The sequence below is a fragment of the Numida meleagris genome, chromosome 3, assembly GCF_002078875.1.
Source record: "Numida meleagris isolate 19003 breed g44 Domestic line chromosome 3, NumMel1.0, whole genome shotgun sequence".
NCBI classification, from domain to species: domain Eukaryota; kingdom Metazoa; phylum Chordata; class Aves; order Galliformes; family Numididae; genus Numida; species Numida meleagris.
This window is the reverse complement of record NC_034411.1, coordinates 96,632,538-96,648,736: the sequence shown is the minus strand read 5'-3', so window position 1 is coordinate 96,648,736 and position 16,199 is coordinate 96,632,538. Positions and strand designations below refer to the sequence as shown.

At 42.5% G+C, this 16,199-nt stretch overlaps 1 protein-coding gene across 5 annotated transcripts in view; it reads left to right on the top strand.

Moving 5' to 3' along the window:
* KIDINS220 (kinase D interacting substrate 220) overlaps positions 742 to 16,199 on the top strand; it is a 62,729-nt gene continuing 47,271 nt past the window's right edge. For 2 of the 5 annotated variants that reach the window (XM_021390497.1, XM_021390496.1), the window contains exons 1-9: positions 742 to 961; positions 5,255 to 5,402; positions 6,586 to 6,684; positions 8,080 to 8,178; positions 9,225 to 9,323; positions 10,275 to 10,376; positions 10,853 to 10,951; positions 12,418 to 12,615; positions 14,448 to 14,546. In XM_021390497.1, coding sequence (XP_021246172.1) covers positions 5,295 to 5,402; positions 6,586 to 6,684; positions 8,080 to 8,178; positions 9,225 to 9,323; positions 10,275 to 10,376; positions 10,853 to 10,951; positions 12,418 to 12,615; positions 14,448 to 14,546 — 903 coding nt within the window. In that variant the 5' untranslated portion in view covers positions 742 to 961; positions 5,255 to 5,294. The remainder of the gene's footprint in view (positions 962 to 5,254; positions 5,403 to 6,585; positions 6,685 to 8,079; positions 8,179 to 9,224; positions 9,324 to 10,274; positions 10,377 to 10,852; positions 10,952 to 12,417; positions 12,616 to 14,447; positions 14,547 to 16,199) is intronic. The other 3 variants (XM_021390495.1, XM_021390494.1, XM_021390493.1) reach the window with 3 other exon arrangements.

Below are 16,199 nucleotides of genomic sequence, written 5' to 3'. Positions count from 1 at the left end.
AGGGCTTTGGGAAGACCCCACTGAAGCTGTGGGTGTCCCATTGTTGGAGCTGCTCAGGGCAGGGTTGGGTGGGCCCTGGGCAGCCTGAGCTGGTGGGGGCAAGCAGCCCACAGCAGGGGTTGGGGTGGGTGGGCTGTGAGGTCTCTTCCAACACAACCACTCTGTGATTCTTACTGTTTTTTGGCACCTCAACTTAAGCTTGTGTCTGTGCCTTTCAAGGAAGCTCTTATTACAGTGGTCAGTACGGAACCAAATGAATTCTGTAACCAAACACCCAAGTGTCTGCTATCATGGATTTAGATAGTCCTGGAGACGACTTTTTACAGCCACCACACAGGTTGTATACAAAAAGCAGGGACTGAACAGCTGTCATTAGTGTGGTGATGAGACCCGCTGGAAGCAGCGCGGGAAGCCGCAGCCCCGAGGCCCAGCAGCGAGGTGAGCACAGCGGCTGTTAAGGGAAAGCCCCGGGCCTGAGCGCGGAGGTGCATTCCCCATCCCGGGCCGCTCCCCGCGGCAGGCGGCAGGGCGCCGTGAGGTGACTCAGGCCCGCCAGGGCTCCCGGGCAGGCTTTTCCGAGCCCCGTAACGATCTGTTTAGAACCGCTTATTAGCGCGCGAGCCTTGCGGGGCCGTTCAGAGCGAGCAGCACCCGCTGCCGGCGCGTCCTCGTCCCCCGGGCGCGGCGCGGCGCGGCACGGCACGGCACGGCACGGCACGGCACGGCAAGGCGGCACGGCCACCCCCGCCGCCCCGGGGTGCGGAGAGGGGCACAGCTCGCCCGAGGGCGGCGGGCGGTGCCCTCTCCCCTCACGTGACCGCCCGGCAGAGGGAGGGAGCCAGAGGGAGCCAAGATGGCCGCCGCGGCCGGGGGGAGATGAGCGGTGCTCGGGGCCCTGCCGCCCTCTCACAGCCCGCTGGGTCGGACGGTCCCCGCACGGCCGCGTCCCGCCGGCTTCGGGGTGAGCGTGAGCGGGGCGGGGACGGAGCGGGACAGCGCTGGGGGGCGGGGGAGGCCTGGGGGCGGCTCTGGCCGCCGAACAAAGGCTCAGGGCTCGGCGCGGCGGGGCTGGGCGCTGCGGGGTCGGGAGCGGACGGCGTGCGGGGCTCGGGGGCACCTGGCAGCCTCCTGCCGGGAGCGGAGAGAGGGAAACGTGGAAGGAGGGCTTTGTCTTCGGGTCAGGGTACTTGAGAAAATCCTGTTGTTGCGTACGGAATGGATGTTTATTCTTTGTTCTGTAGCAGCGGCTATTTAAAGTAACTTTGTTATTGAGAAACGTAGATGTGGTCAAAGCACGGCGCGCCTGCTGCCTCTGAGGTGCGGCCGTACCCGCTGACAGGCGGTGGCCCCGCTGCCCGGGCGGATCCGTGCCGCTGCCTGCCCCCTCAGCGGCCGCGCTGCGCCTGGCCGGGCCCAGCCGAGGCGAGTGTGTCGGGCGTGCCAACCCTGAAGCGGTGGTTTGGAGGGCTGAGCGCTTTTTATTTTACGGAGAAGCTTTTTTTTTTATTTTCCTGGAACACCTTACTGTGCACTGAGCGTGTTCGCATTCTGCCTTAGAGGCAGAGCAGTTTCTCTGGTGGGGTTTAAATTCCGTTGCCAGTGTTTGGGATTTAACCTTCAGACTGGGTTCTCTTTAAAAACGAGTCCGATCACTACAGTATTTGGCACTGGGAACGACCTGGAGTGCCTGAGGTGGCAGAAGTTGGTTGGGATGATGTGCTTGTTTCCAGCTTTCCCATGTTTCCTACTCTCCAGAGCTGGAGAAGTGGTGCGGATACAGATTATTTACGGAAGCCTGGATTTGTGATTTCTTTCTTCCTCCAACCGCCAGAAGTTGGTATTTTAGAACCTCATTTCAGCTGTTTTGAAAACGTTATTTAAGTAAAATCTTGGCTGACTCAGTCCCTATAGAAGGAATATTTAAAAATATTTATCGCTTCACATCACAGCACGTGATGTCTGACTTGTCAGCATTTCTGATGTTTATTAAGTGCATATGTTTAGTAATTAAGGTGTCATGAGGAGTGTCTGATTGATAATGCAGTTGAGAGTGACAGCGTTTCTGTAAATCAGCAAATTTTTGCAGTCTTTCCAAAGCAGTGATAATGTGTGCTTCAGCACAGGAAGGTAGAGGTGGTTAATCCAAACCAAAACAGCTTAACCCTTGTGCAAATGTTACCTTCACCTGACCTTTTGTGCTCTGAATACATCTTGTCCTAGCTCTTGGTTTGTTCTTTGTGTCCGGAAGCATCAGGCTGTGCCACCCCAGAGCACTGTGAGAATTCCAAGCTCAGAATGTTGGATTGGGAGTAAAGAAGTTTGTTGGCTGAGAACTGGCTGGCACTAGTGGGGGGAAATCAGGATGAATCTGTATACAGCTTCCAAATAGGTTGTTGGCTTTAACTGATGGAAGCTTGGGATTGTGAGAATACTTACACTGTGTCCAAAAGCAGAGTAAATACTTTAAATTGAGCACATTTATGACTGCCCATGTATTGGATGCTTTGAGGTTTGGTGGGGATTAAGTTCTCATTCTCTCTTTTAGTAAAGAAAGTGCTGTTGCCATTTGTGTTGGCAGTGTGCATTTCTTACTGTATGACCATGTGCTTCAGGAGCCTTGCCATTGGAGGGGTGTTGTGCTTGAACCCAGAATGAACTTATTTTTCTGTCTAGGACCACAGAGTCTTCATTCAAAGCATTTATGGTAATTTAAAAGAAATCATAAGCATTGGAAGCAATCCCATCTTAATGCTGAGCACCCATGCAGACTTACAGTACGATGCATAATTTCCGTAACAGTAATAAATATTATTAGGTAGTAAGGTGGGCATTGCTTGTTGGGCTCCACTTGTATTGAGTTGCTGCTGTGAGTTAAAATACCATGCACAAACTTCAGCCGCATTTCAGGTGCATTTATTGAAGTAAGAAAAAAAAAAAAACTTCCAAAAAAATTGAGCACTAACTTTTTCTGTATACATATATTGTGAGTTTTTGTTTGTTTTTCTCTTTTGCTTTATTTTGCTGGGTTTGTTTAAGGAGGAGAAGAATACTAACCCATCCGTGAAGCAGGTGAAATCAGGTTGCATTTGTAGAATGGACATTTCTGTTCTTCTCTAAAGAGTCCTTTCCTAGAGCCCTGCGGTGGCCTTGGTCTTTAGGAGCTCCAGAAACCTTGCCCGAGAAGTGCTGCGTGAAAGCATGGGGATACAAAATCCGAGGTTTTTATGTTGGATTTCATTGTTCTTGATTTATAAAGTAGACCATTACCAATTGTAAGAAGGGAGTGTGGCGGTGAAACCTAACAAAGTCTGTTAGTGTCATCCATAGAGGTGTCTCACCCCAGAGACTTTTATCATTTACAAACAAGGAATGTTACCTTAGGGTTTGCGAAAGCAGCTCCAGGTGCGTGTTTTAGCACGTTTTGCTGTGAGCCAGAGGTTTCAGTTGCACCTGAGGGCTCGCGCCAGTGGTGAGGCAGCAGCTGGCAGCCGCGATAACCGGCAGTTCCAGCAGTGATTGCTGGAGCAGGAACTTATCTGTAGGGCGGCAGGGCTGCCTCTGCCTTTCTGAAATAGAGCAGTGAGGAACATGAAGGAGCAGCTTTGCTTTGAGGCGGAAGGACTGCTGAGTTCTTTTTTTTTTTTTTTCCTTTTCATGCCAGCTGAGAATTTATTGGCTAAACTTTGATTGCAAATGCATCATACAGTTTGCTCTGTAAGATGTAATCGTGTTTGGTGTGTGATTGTAAACATATTCCTCAGTTTACTGTTGGGTGTGGAAAGCAGGGTGAGAGCTAAGGCTGCAGGAGAGAGCTGGGGTGCTGCTCAGGGGGAGTGGAAGGTGTAGTGGGGTGGGAGGGAGTGGCAAGTTGGGTTGCGTGGGCTTCTGTCAGAATATGTACAATGACAGAAGGAATTGAGGTGCCTGAATGTGAACACTGAATGGCATTTTGTTTGCCCAGGAAGGTCTGAGCCATTGGCACAGGGCTGAGAGATCCGGATGGGTTGGGAGGGAGGCGTGCTGTGCTGGGTGCCGGGCAGGAGGCCGCTTCTGTGGCATTTCTGTAGCTAAAATGACAGCTTGACCCAAGTGTGTGCACCAAATCCCTCTAATCACTCTGCTTCTTTTCAGCCTTCCGTTTTTAGTGTGGTTTTTCTTCTTTTCTTTCGTTAAGTTTGCAGCCTCTCAATTAGCTCTTCCACCAAAAAAAAACCAGCACAACCCAACCGAACAATAGCAACAAAAAAACCCAGTTGCCTGCTCCTGCCGCTGTACTGCTGCTCACCCCCTTCTGCACCTTGGTACTTGAACTGTGTGGGGAATGCACTGTACCTTTTGGCTTCTGAGTTTCTGACTTTCTTGTGGGAGGGGCCGTGTATTCTTGTGTGCAGGGCCTAGGGAAACTTGCTGGGTGTTGTGTGCCAACTCTGGGCTTCTTTGGAACAGATTTGAGGTTTGGGTCTTAAATAGTGCCTGAGTCATGCCGTTTGGTTTGTGTGTTTTACATGGCATTTGGAAGTCTGGAGCATAGAGAGTTCAGGTGCCTAAATCTGCTTTGGAATTTGTTCCTGAAATTGCAACCTGGATTTGAAGCCTGAGTTTAAGGATGTGATTTACATTCCTGCTTCTCCTCTCTTCTACCCTTGTTCTGCTTCACCTACGGTTTATGTAGCTTCATAGCAAGTCTTCTGTTCCTTAGTGTTGTGTCTCAACCAAGAGCACTCTGCCGTCTTATGTGTTAGAGCTCGAAAGCATGTCGTCAGTTAAAAGAAGCCATTTTACATTGGAGTAGTAAGTTGACAATGTGCTGTCACATGCAGGCACGTCTGGATTAAGTTGCTGACAACTCGCATGATAAATGGTGCTCCTCCAAGTTCTGTGTGGCTGCAATTCAGATATTAGCACTGTTTCATAATGTTGAATGGTCTCATCGTTCTGCTTATCTACATAAGGGTTGCATTGTACATTATTACTAGTATATGTGTTGCATGTATCTGTAGCCTTGCACCAGTATTCCCACAATGTTACATATACAGAAACATTTATGCAGGTGAAAGACTGCTGTGCATTGCATTCATAGTTCCCATTTAGCCAATACTTAGAATAATTGTTGTCACTAAAAACTAGAGAACTTTGCAATTGCCTTTTCATTGTAATACAGCTTAAGTTTAATCTAAGTATTTTATTTAGGAGAATAATGGAGAATTAACTCATGGCCTTTTCTCATGCTTTTTTAATGTTTTTTTTAATACAGATAAACTTTATTACAGGAGCATTCTAAATACTGTGCGAAGATGGCAAGTCTGATGAATCAGAGTCTGCTGACCTACGCAGAAGAAGGAAATGTTCCTGCTCTGAAAGCACTGCTGGAGAAGTGCAGGGATGTAGATGAGAGAAATGAGGTAAGATGATTTTTGGAAAGGTAGTTTCATACTGTAGCTTTTTTTATTAAGGAATGAATATAGTCAGTGAGACCACGCTAGTTAATATAAACATATCAGCTTTATTTTCAGATATTTGCTTACCTATGCACAAACTGAGCACACGCTATTCAGTGTCTGTGAGCTCTTCAGCATCCTTCATGCTGGGCTGCCCAGGGTGCTGGTGGAGTCCTGTCCCTGGAGGTGGTCAAGAAACGTTTAGATGTTGTGTTGAGAGACATGGTTTAGTGGGGTTATATTGGTGGTAGGCGGATGGTTGGGCTGGATGATCTTGGAGGTCTTTTCCATCTTGTTGATTCTATGATTCTATTCATTGTAATTGTTTTTTCAGTGTTCCTCTTAGTGGGAAAATGCTGATCCATCCACTGTGGATGGAGATAATATCTGCAGCTGGGAATTGTTTCTTAGTTCACAGAGCCAGTTATGTGTACTTCATTGCTGAGCTCACTTCATGGTTAGGTCAGGGTGCTCAGAGACTTAGCATAGAGAAATTTGGAAGTGCTAAGGATGGAAGTGCTGCAGCCCCTCAGGACAATGTTCCAGTGCTTAACCACTATTGCTTAAAAATGTTTCTTTTGATATCGTTGCATTGGAGAAGGCAGTTTCTGGACACAGGTATGGTTTGCATCACTTTCAAACCCATGAGGAGGGTGTGCTTTGGGGGAACTCTGCACTGTTTATATGCATCAATAATAGGAGTTTTGTTTAAATGTTGGCTCTTCATTGGAATGCAACAGCGTTGAGTGCAATTCTGTTTCTAGTTTTGGACTTGCCAAGCCCTTCTCTTCCCTCTCCCACAGGTTGGATAAAAACAAAACAACAAAACAGAATGCCAGCCAGCTGCAGGGGGCATGTCTGTAAAGATTGCTGGCAAGCCAAGGCTTGTCAGTGCCAGGCCCTCCCTAGCAGCAGTGACTTGCCCGATGGTGGGGTTACTCTGCGCTTGGGAGAAATAGTCCTTTCCACTGCTTCTCATTGACAATTACAGACTGGGAACTGAACTTTATGATCTTCTGTTAGGCCATAAATAAAAAAATGGCCAAAAATAAAAGGCCATAGTTTTTGGCCTTTTATTTTTTGGTATATATGCATAATTGGCCTCACTTCTCAATGCATTGCTTTTTTCATGTCATTTTAATTTCAGAATGGCCAGACTCCTCTTATGTTGGCTGCTGAGCAAGGCAATTTAGAAATTGTCCAGGAGCTTCTCAAGAAGGGAGCTAATTGCAACTTGGAAGATGCAGTAAGTATTAGCACTTGATGTTATGGTACCTAACCACAGAGGGAAATTTCAAGTCAGGCAATGGAAAGGTGTCTAGATGAGTGTTGAGGGGACAGGAAGAAAAGAGATGATGGAAAATGATATGTAAGCAAAATTTTATTCATTTTTCTATTTCTCAATTTCTAAGATGCTTTACTGCTGTTTTTTCTAGGAAATTAGTACTGTAAAAAGGAATTACAGTGATAGTATTGGCTGTCATTAAAATAAGAGGATAGGTAAAATAGAGAATATTGCATCAACAGAGAGTTGATGTCCAAGTGATTTTTCTCACAGTATTAGCGATGTGGTATGGCAGAGTTGTTGTTTTTTCGATTTTTGTGTTTCTCAGTAAATACTGAGGGAAAATTCAGGTTAAGGGATTATTTCACTTGAAAGCCAGAACAGAGACAAGTAGAAAAGGATGTCAAATTTATGAATCATCTTCTTGCCCTCAAGAGGGTGACTGTAGGTAAAAGATGCCCAGAAAGGCTGAAGGAGGCAGAAATGTTGAACAGTTTTGAAAGGTCCGTACATGTCCACAAGGAGTGATAAACTGGAAAAGAATGTTGTTTGTTTGGAAAGTAGGTAATTTCTTCTGCGTATAGTTTAATTGGATCAGTGTAGACTGGTATGGAACCTGTCATTTCAAAACAAAAACAACACAGCAGGGAATGTGAAGTATTTTTGGAGAGGTTTTTTCTTTTCCTTCTGTAAGTGTTACAGTTTCCATGCTTATAGAAAGAAGTTGCCCTATAAAGTGCTGCTACATGTGCATGTTTATAGCCCATAAAACAGCAGCAGTCCGCACCTGCACATGGTTTGAGCACCAGTGCATGGAAGATAAGTGTAATGAAAGAGGAAATTTAACCCAATCTTCTGGACCGGCAGCCACCTGAAGTATCAGTGGAAGGAAATCTGATCCTCCTGAAGCGGGATCACAGATACAGGAGGCAGGGCTCTGGTCTGGAATCCCTTGTATATTAGCTCCTTGGGTGCTGGCATTCCCTGTGTGTGGAAACAGACCACCGCTGTTTTCTGTGATCTTAGTCACTGTCTGCTCTCACCCAGCAGTTCCAAATGACTTTACGTTATTCTCTAATCCTTTGTAGGTTTTGCTTCCCCTGTAAAATTGTTAAGAAATTAATCTATAGTGAACTGAGGAGTGGAGGCTGATTGATAGAAACCAAAAGGAGAGGAGATGATTTGCAGTCTATATTTCCGGGTGTATAGCTGTCACGGTGTTTACAACTTTCTTTATATTATTTTTAAGAATAACTTTTAAGGAGTTGTGGATTTCCTGTCATGCAAATTTGCACTTGAGAAACGATGTAGTCATATTGCAATATTGAATATTGCTTATCATTTTTCCTTTTTTAGGATAACTGGACAGCTCTTATTTCAGCAGCTAAAGAAGGACATGAAGCTGTTGTAGCAGAACTTCTCAGTTATGGTGTCAATTTGGAGCATCGGGATTTGGTATGTGTTGTCCTGGCGTAAAGCAAAAAGGTTCTGTACTTCTAGTGACAAGAACAATTCAGTGAGTTAGAAGTGTTCAGTTTATTAAAAAAAAAATTGATCTTTATTCTCTGATTATGTACTCAGTACTGTTATAATGGAAAATATTTACTTAAAAATATTAATATTTAAAATTTAATTTAATATTTGCATTACAGTTGTAAAGTAATTGTTTTAGTGTTAAAGGCTGTTTGTTTTCTAGGGCTGCTTTTTTTTTTTCTCTCAGTTTGCTTTGGGAAGGCACTAAATGGAAGAGTAGTGATTGTTTTCTTGTGCATGTCTCTTTCTTACTATTCTTTGGTTAGTGCTTTTGTAAAATGTTACTCCTTTCCAGAAGCTGCCCGTTTGTATATATTTCTAATCTGTGCATCTGTGATTACCCATCTAGCAGTCCTTGTCCTCAGCATACTGGGACTTGATTTCATTCGTCTTGCCAAACTTGTTACGTGGAAAAGTGAATGCTGTAGTCCAATCCACTTAAAGAATTGGAGAAATTGCTTGCATGTTTAATGAAGAAGGTTAGATTGCTCTGAAGAGCTACAAACTTCTGTTGACTGAAGAGGAAGTTGGATACCTCTCAGAACTAATTTTGTTCTGCTTAAATTAGGAAACCACTAAGAGACTTCAAGTGCTTCCCTTAATTGAGGTTTCACTCTTAAGAGTGAGGCATGTTGCCATGGTGTGTTTTTTCCTAATATTGTAATGGGGGTCATATGTGCATGGCAGGCAGTGCATTTCTGGGCCTGTGTCAGCCTTACAGGGACCTTGACCTCTGAAAATATGTATTAGAGAGTAATAAAAATTAATTGGCTGTACCAGTGATTTTGGTACAGCCGGAAATGGGTATTTCCACACATGTATTTATTGCGTAAGTAGGATTATAAGACTGTGTGGTCAGTCCTTGTTATGTTTTGGACTTGAAGAATGGCAAATTAAATAACAGTCTACAATTAGATTACTAATGAGTATTATTCAGTGATGGTGTCTGTTTGAATTGTGCTTGCCAGGGAGGATGGACTGCTCTGATGTGGGCTTCGTATAAAGGCCGTACTGAAGTAGCTAAGCTGCTGCTTGAGAAAGGAGCAAATCCAAACATCACTGGCATGGTAAGTGTTTGCCTTAAGAACCCTCTATTTTCCGTTCCCTAGCAAGATGTTTAAAATCTGGAATCCTCTTCAAATCTTACCTTGATTAGCATCTTTGACAATGTAACATTAATCTTTATTAATGGAAGTAATTGCTTTGATTTTGAATGACAGCCACTGTTTTTTAATTAAAGTAATTAAATGAATACCTCTTAGTAAGATTCAAATCAGCAGGAGAGGAGATAATAGAAGAAATCAGTAGTGTATGTAATCCTGTTTGCCTAACAGTTGTCATTTTTCTACGTCTGTGTAAGTTAATGGAGTAACTAATCTCTGCAGGTTAGAAATGACAATTTGTTTTAATTGTTTCATAAGTTATCAAATGAACTAGATTATATAATTATGCACCATAATTGTGAGACAGAATTATGTAGTTAGGATTTTGAGATTTATTTCATCTTGTAAGCATTATTATAAAAAATATATGCATCTTGACAAATGATATCTTGACACTTGAGTGAACAGAGAGGTGACAACATAAGCAGGTTGGTGTCTGATGTACCAATGATGACCAATAAAGGGAAAAACAGTGGCCACTTCCCTTTCTGACTTTGTCCCGTTCTGATTCTTCTTTGAACATGGAGCTTCTGCATGGCACGATTGATCTGCAGTCTTGATTACTTAAGGATAATGCGTAACTGTTTTGATTTTTCTCTTACATTACAAATGTGAATGTGAATTTTTAAGCCTTGTTTAAGGAGTTACAAAATTGTTTCAGAACAGCAGCCTGTTTTTAGCCATGATCTAGGCAATGTACTGGGAAACGTTATTTTTGTGTAATGAGATTTAATTCTGTGTATTCCTTCTCCTCTGTGTTTATCACCTCTTGGAATACCGTGATCAATGTTGTTCTTGAAAAATTAAGAGCAGTATTATTTCCTGTGGTTCATCTTCTGTACTTTTTCTTCTAAGCAATACAGTGTCTATCCAATTATTTGGGCAGCAGGACGGGGCCACTCGGATATAGTACATCTCTTACTGCAGCATGGAGCTAAAGTAAACTGCTCTGACAAAGTAAGTTATGCTTATGTAATATTTCATTCCTTTAATGATTGTACATTTCCTGTAAAAACAAATTGTGTTCTTTGCATGTAATAATTGTAGTAGTCTAAAAGTATATATATATCAAAATGTGTCAAGTAGTTTAATGCTTGAAGTTATATTTTGCGCATGAGATTAGAATTAGCGTACTTGATTAAGTCATTACAAATGCAGGAAGTTTTCCATAGTGCGCTGGACATGGCTGTGAACATTGGTTTCAGGGGAGCATATTTCTGTTCTTTAAGCTATTGGTTGCATAGACTAATAGTTCTTACAGCTAGAATCTTCAAAGAAAAAGTTAATATATGAATCTGAAATGTCATTTTAATTTTTAAAATGAAATGTTATCTTTGTAATAGTAAATCGTTAATGTACAGGGCGAGTACTAAATTGTAGAAGGTACTGAATACAGAGGGGATATGATAAAATGTTTTGCAATACTTTTGCAGTATGGAACCACCCCGCTGGTTTGGGCAGCTAGGAAAGGCCATTTGGATTGTGTGAAATACTTGCTGCAAATGGGAGCTGATGTTGATCAAGAAGGAGCTGTAAGTAACTGCTCATTTTCCAGTGCTAAAATGAGGGCACGTGCATCTATGCTATTTACGTATATCCAGATATTTGCAAACTAAAAAAATGGAACTATTTTCAGAAGGTAACCTTAATAGTGATGGTTACAACAGAAGTTAGGAGTTTTTAAGTTTTCAGCTGCATGTTATTTTATTTTTAAGTAAAGCGGATTTTCATTGTCTAGCATCTTAAATAACAAATAATTGAAAATACTGATTCAAACTAAATGTAAGTAAGTTTAAATGGAAAGTTACGTAGGACAGCTTTTGGTATTTGTATCGTTATTTCTGAAGCTCTTAAAAACGGAAGAACAAACTTTCTGAACGATGTTGACACGCAGATAAAAAATAAGATGGGAGGCAATTCAGCAGGACCAAGTACTGGGTCCTGCACTTTGGCCACAACAACCCCAGGCAGCACTGCAGTGTTGGGGTAGAGCGGCTGGAAGACTGAGGAGGAAATGGATATGGGGCTGTTGGTCGACACTTGGCTGAACGTGTGCCAGCAGTGTGCCCAGGTGGCTAAGAAGGCCAGTGGCATCCTGGCTTGTATCAGAAATAGTGTTGCCAGTAGGAGCAGCGAGGGGATTGTCTCTCTGCTCTGGTGAGACCACACCTCGAGTGCTGTGTTCAGTTTTGGGCCCCTCACTGTAAGAAAACCATGAAGGCCCTGGAGCATTTCCAGAGAAGGGCAATGAAGCTGTGGGTGATCTGGAGCACAAGTCTTATGGGCTGCAGCTGAGGGAAATGGGGATTGCTCATTCTGGAGAAGAGGGGTCTCAGGAGACCTTACAGCTCTCTACAGCTACAGCTGAAGGGAGGTTGTGGTGAGGTGAGGGTTGGTCTCTTCTCCTGTGTAACTAACGATAGGACTAGAGGGAATGGCCTCAAGCTGCACCAGGGGAGATTTAGGCTGAACATTAGGAAACACTGCTTTTCTGAAGGAGTGGTCAGGCGCTGGAATGCGCTGCCCAGGGAGGTGGTGGAGTCACCGTCCCTGGAGGTGTTCAAGAAACGTTTAGACGTTGTGTTGAGAGACATGGTTAATGGGAGATATTGGTGATAGATGGACGGTTGGACTGCATGATCTTGGAGGTCTTTTCTAACCTTGGTAATTCTATGATTCTGAGATACTACATTTTCATATGTCAGGAGAATGATTACACAGTGCCTATGGCATTCAGGAGTCCAACTGAATTGAACTTTTCCATTTGCATTTAAAATGTTTTCTTGAGTGTTAGGGTCTCTTTCCCTCTTCCCATTTTAGCTTTTTATTTTTTAGTAGAAAGCATAAGCATAGTATGTGAACTTCAGAATGCAAACTAAAGGAGCACTTGGATGCCTGAAAAAGATTTGTCATTGGGTATTCTGTTATTTAAACTGATTTAGTGATGGTTTCTATATTGACGGTAAGACAAAATCTGCTTTTTTTTGTTTGTTTACAGAATTCCATGACTGCGCTTATTGTAGCAGTTAAGGGCGGCTACACTGACTCGGTGAAAGAAATACTGAAAAGGAACCCAAATGTGAACCTAACTGATAAAGATGGAAATACAGCTCTGATGATTGCATCAAAGGAAGGGCATACTGAAATTGTGCAGGATCTTCTTGATGCTGGAACTTACGTGAATATTCCTGACAGAGTGAGTAAATGTTCTTGCTGCCTAAATAGTGTATTGCATGCAGATTTGTGGGTGCATTTTTCTAATTTTTCTGCCACCTAGAGGTATTTCTTTGTATTGCTATGTTACAGCAATTTGAAGTGGCAAATGCTGCTATGAGAGAGAGAGAAAATAAAATCACTTTTTAAAATGAAACTACCTAAAAAACTTTGTGCTGGCATGCAGCTTTGGGGTGGCTTTTTGCATATTAATATTCATGATTGTGCTATTAAAATAGTAAATCAATGGATATTGGAACATACATATTCCATTCAGTGCCTACCCTTATCTTTAACGCTTAAACATTTTATTAGGAAACTTGCATCTACAAGAGGAAGACTTCCGCTCTCGTTAGGACATCTAAATGTAATGTGACAGTGCACTGTGTACCTCTGAGCAGCTAGAGTGAGAACTGCTCACCAGCCACTCAGGCCTTTATTCAGTTGCTTGCACAGAGGTGCTTTGGACTGTTTGCAGTGTTACTTTGGGTTCATTGTTTTCTGAATTGGCAGAGGCAGCACTGCAGCCTAAGGCATAATAGAGGCTGAGATACCTAAACTTAGGTGCCTCTGTCAAGGTCAGTATTTTATTTCACAGTAGTGTCATGGTTTTAAGGTGTTAGTATCCTAAATTGTGTTCTAGTCCTAAAGTGAATTTCTTGAGGGTTGCAGAGAGGTGAGAAAAGCCTCCTGGTATTCGCTGTGTAATTTTAAGAGGATTTGTGGGTGCATTTTCCCATATTTCATGTGTCAGCTTCATGCATACCGTAGATGATTTCATGCTGAGCTGCAGTGCTGCATGGGACAAAAACTTTGATCCAGAGTACATACCAAGGCAAAACTTTAAACATATAAGAAAATATATCCAAATTCCATGGCTGTGTAATCTTCTGTGCTTTTGGGAGGAATAAATGACTACTTTCAGTGCAGCTGACTGCATTCCGAAAATAGATCAGACAAGAAGTAGTTCCAGTGTCAAACTGGAGATTTTCAGAAAGGAAAACCTCTTGTTTGGCAGCCAGATACGTAATGATTACAGTTGATAGGGGACCTGTTACTACTCAGGTTTATAATAGATTTCCACACCTGATTTAGCTGTATTTTCATTTATTTTTCCTGTTTTATGTTAAAATGGTTATCAAAGAAGTCATCTCAGGATTTCACTTTCTGAAATGATGATGTATCTTAAGTGTGTTTAAAGTGAGAAGCCTTAAACAAAATTGTAACAGTTTTACATTTTTTGTAACTCCGTTTACCTCAGCAAAATAATGTCTCTTTCAATTAATTTGAGATGAAACCAGCCTTCGGCTTCTTTTCTCTCTAATGACAGTGTATAAACCAGGTAGCAGTTACACCTGTGCACACACACACAGACCAGAGAAATCTTGAAGATCCTTTGTGGTTTTTGAATATCTGAAAGAGACAGCCAACATTCTAGACTGACTTTAAAGAGGTTATTACTGTGAGTGTTAGTTGTCTTATGAGCGTAGAGAACAGCTGATCTTTTTCATACCCGTTAGTAGTTTAGGCTTTTAGTGGTTTAAGATGGATCTGTATTTCTCGGATGTTTGTTTTGCCCATGCGTCGATAATACTTCATCTCTTTGCAGAAAACCAAACGAACCTGCATGGCTGTTATTTTCAGTCAGAAATGCAGTTTTGTTTTGGCTGTTCAGGTTTATTTGTTTTTTCATCTTTCTTTTAATGAGTGCACGGGCACAATGTCTCTTTGGAGGCTGTAATTTTTTTCCACATCATCTTTCTTTTTGCTAAATAGAGTCAATTCACCTTCAGTATTCTTTCACGTTTTTTCTAGAGTGGAGACACGGTGCTGATTGGGGCTGTTAGAGGAGGTCATGTTGAAATTGTGAGAGCCCTGCTCCATAAATACGCTGATATAGACATCAGAGGACAGGTAAGTACAATGATGTAAAGGTTCACATCCTTCTTAAATAGGATGTGATTCTGAATATCAAACAATTGTACTGTGTATCTAAAAACAGGGCTTTAAAAACCTTTTCAAATTCTGCTCTACAGGGAATTCAGATTCCCATCAAATGTGAAAAATATGTTGCAGTGCAGTTTTAAAGATAGGTGTACGTAAGTGTAATGATATGCTAAGCAGTGTTTTTTTAGTTACTCTGTATAATGGTTGAAAAGCAAAGGATGTAAACTGAACTTATACCACCAGCGCTGCTGGTGAAATAAAGATTTAGGCAAACTTAAGATAGTGAAGCATCTTAATACATTTAATATTTTAATACTTGATACTTTTTATACTAATTTTACACTGATGTGATTCTCCTATTGTCAGCAGTGTTTAGCCAGTTTTGTTGCTGTATTTGGTTAGTTCCCTCTTTAACACACTTCTTTGCAGCAACAAGCAGTTATTGTCAGTGGATTCCATATTTCCTACCTGCCTTTCCTTTCCATTTTTGTCCTTTGTATAGGGTTCTGTTTGTATTCTTCCAAGAGCTCTCTTGGCTGAACTCAGCACTTACTTTTATTTTACGTTCAGCTTGCTTTATTCTGTGGTGTTCTGGAAGGACTGCTGAGTTCTGCCCGGCCTCCAAGCACACGCATTACTTGTGCTCCATCCCCACAGACACTGGGGGCTCAGGGGAGATCCTGAGCAGATACAAAGTGACTGCAGGGTTCTGAGAACAAGTGCTGGGGAAATGAGGAGATGAAAGGCTTAGCTGTGAGCATCTGGTAGACCAGCGCCTGGCTTTGCAGCTGATGCTGTTAGTGAGAAGTCTGCTTCTTCACTCTGGTGTCCTGTTGGGTGCCCATGGCTGGGGAAGAGATGACCTGAGAGGAAAGAAATCTCAGTGAGCAAGCTTGTTATACTGGTGAGAAAGGCTTTAAAGTCAGTTTGCTGTGAAGCCCACAAGTGGGGAAGGAAGAGCCGCAAATGAAAGCAGGGAAAAGGCTGTAATGGCTGCTTAGAAGCAAGTTTGTGTTTAGAGTGCTTTCTTGAAAATGTCTCTACACAAATATGCATCAAAAAGAAGTGGCAGTGCAGTCACTAGGCTACAAAGAGGTGCAGTCAGAGATTTCCTGGGCTAGTACATATTACTGGGGAGAGGGGAAAGCAAAGATAATGCGAGGAGATTTGCAACTGTCAGCCTTTCCTCCTGCTTCAGTGATACGTTGCGTGGCTGATCTGCGTTCTGGTCCTTTGTCCTTTCACCTCCATTTACTTCTACAGCTTTCCAACGTGAATGTTATTCTTTTGTTTCTAAAGAAACAACCAACCAGTCCCCCAGTACAGCAGTTTTATTGAGCTATACTATAAAGAAGAAAAGAAAACAGAACTTTCTGAACTGTTTTTAAAGGCCTCGAGATGGTTGCTACTTCGGTATTCTAATAGGAGAGGAACAAAAAACAGAGAAACATAAATACTTCATAACAGGAAGAAAAAAAAGGTTGTTTTATTTTGTTAGAAAATCTATATATATTTGAGTTACAACTGAATACCCGTGTATAGTTTTTGGATATACGTGTTTTGGAAGCCGTTTCAAGGCAGATAGGCTCTCTCACATTGTTAGACTCTCAAGATATTTTC